Source organism: Sciurus vulgaris (genome assembly GCF_902686455.1).
Source record: "Sciurus vulgaris genome assembly, chromosome: 5".
NCBI classification, from domain to species: Eukaryota; Metazoa; Chordata; class Mammalia; order Rodentia; family Sciuridae; genus Sciurus; species Sciurus vulgaris.
Genome location: NC_136465.1, coordinates 43,120,138 through 43,127,504, shown reverse-complemented (window position 1 = coordinate 43,127,504; position 7,367 = coordinate 43,120,138). Strand labels below are relative to the sequence as shown.

The following is a 7,367-nucleotide window of genomic DNA, read 5'->3' as shown; positions in this document are numbered from 1 at the left end:
CTTTGCACAATATGATCTCTGGAATGAGTATATCACATATAAACACCTTTGAGTGACATCTATCTTCCAAGATACTCCCATTTCCAATTCCACTATTGCTTGTTTTGAAGCCTGAAATTATCCATATAAGAAGATTCTAATACTTTTGAAGGACAATTGATGATTTGACATTGAAATCTGAAGGAATTGGGGGATGATTGAAAAAATATAATTGGTTGCATGGAAGTTAATATTAAGGATCATGGAGAAAAGAAACATATATGAGAATTGTTTTACATTTCTGTCCCGAGTGATTTCTCTAAATAATGATTTGAAATAGGAAGGAAGGAAAAGCTATTGTTACTTATTCCAATTCAATTCACATAAATCAGGATTCCCTCATCAGAACAAGGTATACATTCACCTTTTCATTCAATACTAATTTTAAATATTTATTGAAAAAATGTTCACACTTGGACATGTATTTAGAGAAAGGTACACCTTTGTCCTTATCCCTGTTTGGCAATTATCAACCTGTGGCCTGTTGTCATTCTTTTCAACCACCACAGATTAACATACACTCACCAAAATTAGAGAACAAATCCAGGGCACAATATGCAATCATGCCTTAAACCAAACATTAATGCATTTTAGCCCATACCCTTCTGTTCTAGGCTTTTCATAATTTAGCCAGCCCATCTCTGCCCTTCTTTTCATTTTTTTCTTTTAGTTCTATTACTCCGAAGGATTGATTCTACCAGAAGACATCCCATTAAAGGTCAGTGAGAGGAGGAGACAGGCCAACAGCACCTCCTGCCCTGCCCCTCTTCCTCCACTTATTGCCCATGATGGCTATGGGTGAGGCCCTGGTGCATGTGAGGATCACTGTCCTGCAGCTCTGCCTGGGCACCTTGCTCTTCCTTTCTGGATGGGCCCAGATTGGGCACTCTCAACACCACAGCCCCCCAGAAGTAGTAACCCCCTTGAGGATAACTGGCACCAAGAGAGGCATGAGGCCCCCTGACTGGCTCTCCTACAGCCTGAACTTTGGAGGCCAGAGACACATCATCCACATGAAGGCCAAGAAACTTCTGGTGTCCAAACCCTTCTCTGTGTTCACCTACACAAACCAGGGTGCTTTGCTTGAGGACCACCCTTTTGTTCAGAGTGACTGCTACTATCATGGTTATGTGGAAGGGGATCCACAATCCCTGGTTGTTCTTAGCACCTGTTTGGGGGGCTTTCAAGGAATGCTAGAGATCCATGACACTCTTTATGAAATCAAACCCAAAAGACTTTCTGCCAGATTTGAACATCTGGTTTATAAGTTGCACAGAGAGAAGACACAATTCCCACCCATGAGATGTGGACTAACAGAAGAAGAAATAGGACGGCAACTGAAGCTTCAAAGGAGAGAGAATTTCATTCTGAGGCAAAGCAGCTATGAAGGCTGGTGGACCCACACAAAGTTTCTTGAAACAGTTTTGGTTGTAGACTATGATCGATTCCTTTATAAGGAAAGTAATGTCTCACTTGTGATAAAGGATGTATTTGTCCTTGCAAATTACATACATTCCTTCTTAAGGACACTGGATATTGATTTGAGTTTACTTGGAATTGAGGTCTGGAATGAAAAGAATTTTTTCAATGTGACTAATAATATAGCTAAAGTCCTGGATGCATTTTGCAAATGGAAGATAGCCAGTCTTAATTCTCGCATAAAAAATGATATTGCACATTTTTTGGCAAACCAAAATTTTGGTGGATATACTGGCGTAGCCTTTGTTGGAACTGTATGCATAACTCCTTATCAATGTGGAGTTGAGAGTTTCCAGGGAGATAATTTGCACGATATTTCACTTGTCATAACACATGAGATGGGTCATAATCTGGGTATGTCACATGATCGTCCGGATTGTATGTGCGAGCATCGTTTTTGTATCATGCATGCAACAGAAATGGAGGGCATAAAATTCAGCAATTGCAGTTATGCTGACCTGTGGGAAAACTTTCCATTTCTAAACTGTATGCGCAATGTCCCCAAACAAGAAGACATCCTCAGGTGGCCTGTCTGTGGGAATAGTGTGGTTGAAGAAGGAGAGGAGTGTGACTGTGGATCCCCAAATTTTTGTACAAATCATCCATGTTGTTCGGAAAATTGCACTCTGAAATTTGGGGCTGAATGTGCTTCTGGCCTTTGTTGTGAAGAATGCCTACTCCAGCCACCAGGTACAGTGTGTAGAGAAAAGGACAATGAATGTGATCTCCCAGAGTGGTGCAATGGCACTTCGCCCGAGTGTCCAGAAGATGTGTATGTGCAGGATGGGGTCCCTTGCATGGGTGGCGGCTACTGCCACGAGAAGAGATGCAATGCACGTGATGAACAGTGCAGACAGATCTTTGGCAAGGAATCCAGGAGTGCAGGGGAGAGTTGCTACACAAAAATGAACAGCCGAGGTGACCGCTTTGGTAACTGCGGTCTCAGTGGTGACCACTATGTAAGGTGTAATACATCAGATTTCCTCTGTGGAAGAGTTCAGTGTGAGAATGTGAGAGAAATTCCCTCTCTGAGAGGTCACTCTACTGTGCATTGGATCAACTTCAATGGTGTCACCTGCTGGGGTACTGACTATCATTTTGGGACGACCACACCAGATATTGGTGATGTGAAAGATGGCACAGAATGTGGTAGTGGACAAGTGTGCATCCACCGGAAGTGTGTCTCTATGTTGTTTTGGTCAAGTGATTGTTCGCCAAAGACCTGTGATATGAAAGGGATCTGCAACAACAAACATCACTGCCATTGTGACCCTAACTGGGAGCCCCCCAACTGCATGAAAGATGGCCATGGAGGGAGTGTTGACAGTGGTCCACCCCCTGGGAAACCAGTGCAAGAATGGAGAGAAAGGAAGAAGGGACCTTTTTTTTTATTTCCTTTTTTGGTTTCGTTTATGAGTTTGTTACTTTTGCTTGTAAAGATGAACAAAACACCACCTAAGAAAAAAGACAAAAATGTGCAACCTTCACCTGAGAAGGAACAAGCAGGGGTTCAAACTTTACCTGAGATGGAAGAGTTGGGTGCTCAAACTTCACCTGAGATGGAAGAGTTGGGTGAGCAAACTTCACCTGAGATGGAACAGCTGGGCAATCAAACTTTACCTGAGATGGAAAAGTTGGGTGATCAATCACTTGAGAAGCAACAGCTAGGTGCTGAAACTTCACCTTCACCTGAGGCAGAAAAGCTCAATGTTTAAACTTTACCTGAGGCAGAAGAACAAACTTTTATAATTTTAGACCTTAATGTAATTTCCCATCCATTATCTTTTAGTATCCTGGCAGTAGAAATGTTACCGCAAATGTTAGAAACCACTGACAGGAAGTTCCACAGATCATTGCCTCAGGATCATAAATATTCACTATTTAATATATGTAATTCCTAGCACATTCCTACCTTTAATTATTTCAAGCAATTTTAGTGGTTTGTTTTATTATTTCTTCATGTTTAATGTACTGGAGATTGAATCTGGAGCCTTACACAAGCTAGAACAGCATTCTAAATACCAAATGCACCCCAGCCCTAGTGGTTTATTTTTCATGGAAGTAGTTCTTAGTGTTTCTTGAGCAAAGGCCTACTGCATGGATGGATTGAGTGTTCTTGGTGTCTCTAATTCCAAACCACCTTCCCTTTTCACTCTGCTCTGTCACATGGAGAAAGGAAACTCACAAATCAAACCTCTTTGCCAGTCTTCCCTAGCAGTTTCTGCCCTTGGGGAAGATTGGACATTTGTGGGAACTACTTGAAGTCTGTATCTGCAGCTCCTTGGGTAGAGCTTTCATCTAGGTGGTAGTAGTACTGGTCATTGTGCACATATCCTATGTACATTTAGTAACTGCCAGAAGCAAAAATATCATCAACCCCAGAGATACAACAAAGATACCAAACAACTTACCTTCAGAGACCTGATCCTGGTTCTCTGGGCCCTCTGCCAAATTCCAGAGGATCCAGAATCAAAGTGGGTGTACCTGTTCTCAGAGGTTTGGGCCCTAGAACACAGGAAAGAATAAGACATTAGAAGCTTTAATTTTTTCACCACTGCCTCTTGAGAATATGATTTAAACTTAGGGGGAATGCTCTGTAATCTCTAAACAGGACATCAGCACTTACCACTCAACTCCTTTGCAACTTTGATTAAAAAATAGGATGAAGAAGATATTTATAACTGTATGTAGGATGTGAGCAAGGGAGGCAAGGAGGATTCAATGAACTAAACTTTCCAACTGGAACACAATTCTGAAGTGAGTTGAGTATTGACAGGCATTCTTTTCTCTGGTGCACTAGTGGATGCTGGATATGAATTGAGGATGAAGTTTAGCCCAGTCAGAGCACAGGAACTCTGCTTGAAAGTAGAGGAAGTCCAGTTAGTTACTTCTCAGGACAGCATTCATAAATTAGACATTTGGGGGACTTCAACTCATAATTACTTTCCCCCAAGGCCCATTTGCCAAATTTGAGGGCATTGTAAGATGTTGGTGAACTAGTCTAAAATTTCTAAAAGTCATATTTTCCCAAAACCATGGTGTATTTTGTACACAAGACACAGTAAAAGGGGGCTTATCTCGTTCATTATTAGTTTCTCCATTAAGACACTTACTGGATTCTGAACTTTCACTTAACAAGAGGCTGAAGAGTTAGACTATGAACCTTTGGATGGTAGAGATTAATCCCCCTAATCCTTCAAAGCTGAGCAATTAGAGTCATACATACTCCTAAGCGAAAGTCTAGCAGCCCCATATCTGAGCAGTATAAGTAAAGACTAGTCCAAGTTTTATTGAAACTTTGTTTACCGCTGGCCTAGTTGAATCCATCATTGATTTAGATAATCAGCTCCTCATTCCATCTTCCCAACAAAGGAAATGGGAAATCTATAGTGGAGCCACTTGGTGATTCAATGCACAATTACCAGCTTACAGCAAAATATTTCTATACTTGCATGGTTCAAATGTCTGTTCCAAACTCATGTTGAAATTTCTTTACCACTGTAATGGTACTGGGAGGGGGAGTCTTTATGAGGGATTATTAAGGCCCTCATTATGGGAGTGGTACAGATATCACAGAATTGGCTTTCTCATAAAAACCAGCTCCTTTTCTCTCATGCATCTTCTCTTGTCCTTTCCATTTGCCATCATCGAATGATGCACCAGGAAGTTCTCATCACATGAAGTCACTCAGTTTATGAGCTCACATCTTACAGAACTATGAGCAATAAACTTATTTTCTTAATAAACTATCCAATATGTAGTATTCTGTTACAGCACCAAAAAACAGATTAAAATACATGTTAAAAGAAACATGACTTACTATTAGAGAGTAAAAACAAAACCCAAAAAGGCAGAAATAAGGAGTTAGAAGAACAGACTCTAGTGCCAAAATGATTCAGAGTATACAGCAAGAATCTAGTGTGAAAATAATTCAAAGTGTACAGTAAGAATACATGACTATAGGACTATGATTAATATATCTTAAAATAGGACAATATGTACAAAAAGTAAGAAAGAATGTAGAATATCCTCAGTGAATTAGAAATTATCTAGGTAATATTATTGAATTACAAATAATAAATGTAATAACTTACTAGATAGACTGAGCAATTGATTAGACTGTCAGGTTTATAAAATCACTTAACTGGAAGTGAGGTAATGGGAAAATGCCCATAGTGAAGCATACAAAAAAGAAACATGAAAATAAGAAGGTAACAGATATGTGAAATATGTGAAAAATTATAAGATTCCTAGTACTGGAATGCAGAGAAAGGGAAAAGAGAATTTAATGCAAGTAATGTTCCAAGACCTATTTTCAATATTCTTGAAAACTTCAGATATATCCTTAATTACTTATTAGCAGTATTTCTTTATTAATATTTTGATATATTCAGATACCTAAAGATAACTGTAGATCCTTATTATGAAAAATGGCAAAATTATTACTTACATTTAGACTTTGTATTTCCATACCCCAACATCCTGGTTTTGATATTTATACAACTTTTAAATAACTTTATAAATGCTATATTCTTATACTGTCAAGGTTCATAGAATTCATCTTTTGTTCTTTAACCATAATTTCCACACTGACCAACATTAATTCTGTATTTTTTTTTTACTTTTTTTTTATGGTAAACAAATGGGATACATTTTGATTCTCCGTACATGAAGTAAAGGCATACCATTCGTGTAATCATAAATTTACACAGGGCAATGTTGTTTGATTCATTCTGCCATTTTTTCCCTTCCCTCCCACCCCACCTACCCCTCTTTTCCCTCTATACAGTCCTTCCTTCCTCCATTCTTGCCCCCTCCCTAACCCTAATCCTAAATCTAACCCTAACCTTAATGCTAACCATTATATGTCGTCATCATCCACTTATCAGCGAGATCATTCGTCCTTTGGCTTTTTGAGATTGGCTTATCTCACTTAGCATGATATTCTCCAATTTCATCCATTTGCCTGCAAATGCCATAATTTTATTATTATTTATGGTGGAGTAATATTCCATTGTATATATATGCCACAGTTTCTTTATCCATTCATCAATTGAAGGACACTAGGTTGGTTCCACAATCTGGCTATTGTGAATTGAGCAGCTATGAACATTGATGTGACTGTATCTCTGTAGTATGCAGATTTTAAGTCCTTTGGGTATAGGCCAAGGAGTGGGATAGCTGGGTCAAATGGTGGTTCCATTCCAAGCTTTCTGAGGAATCTCCATCCTTCTTTCCAGAGTGGTTGCACTAATTTGCAACCCCACCAGCAATGTATGAGTGTACCTTTTCTCCCACATCCTCGCCAACACCTATTGTTGCTTGTGTTCTTCATAATTGCCATTCTAATTGGGGTGAGATAGAATCTTAGGGTAGTTTTGATTTGCATTTCTCATTACTAGAGATGTTGAACATTTTTTCATATATCTGTTAATTGCTTGTACGTCTTCTTCCGTGAAGTGTCTGTTCATTTACTTAGCCCATTTGTTGATTGGATTATTTATAATCTTGGTGTAGAGTTTTTTGAGTTCTTTATATATTCTGGAAATTAGTGCTCTATCTGTAGTATGAGTGGCAAAGATTTTCTCCCACTCTGTAGGCTCTCTCTTCACATTGCTGATAGTTTCCTTTGCTGAGAGAAAGCTTTTTAGTTTGAATCTATCCCAGTTGTTGATTCTTGCTTTTATTTCTTGTGCTATGGGAGTCCTGTTAAGGAAGTCTGATCCTAAGCCAACATGTTGAAGATTTGGACCTACTTTTTCTTCTATAAGATGCAGGATTTCTGGTATGATTCCAAGGTCCTTGATCCATTTTGAGTTGAGTTTTCTGCAGGGTGAGAGATAGGGGTT

At 39.2% G+C, this 7,367-nt stretch overlaps 1 protein-coding gene across 1 annotated transcript; it reads left to right on the top strand.

The window, feature by feature from the left end:
* Positions 1-827: 827 nt before the first annotated feature.
* Positions 828-3,233, top strand: LOC306662177 (disintegrin and metalloproteinase domain-containing protein 25-like; the record flags this gene model as incomplete). Its single annotated transcript, XM_079141735.1, has 1 exon — positions 828-3,233. One exon carries the CDS (start codon positions 828-830, stop codon positions 3,231-3,233), a length of 2,406 nt encoding a protein of 801 aa, XP_078997861.1.
* Positions 3,234-7,367: the final 4,134 nt, after the last annotated feature.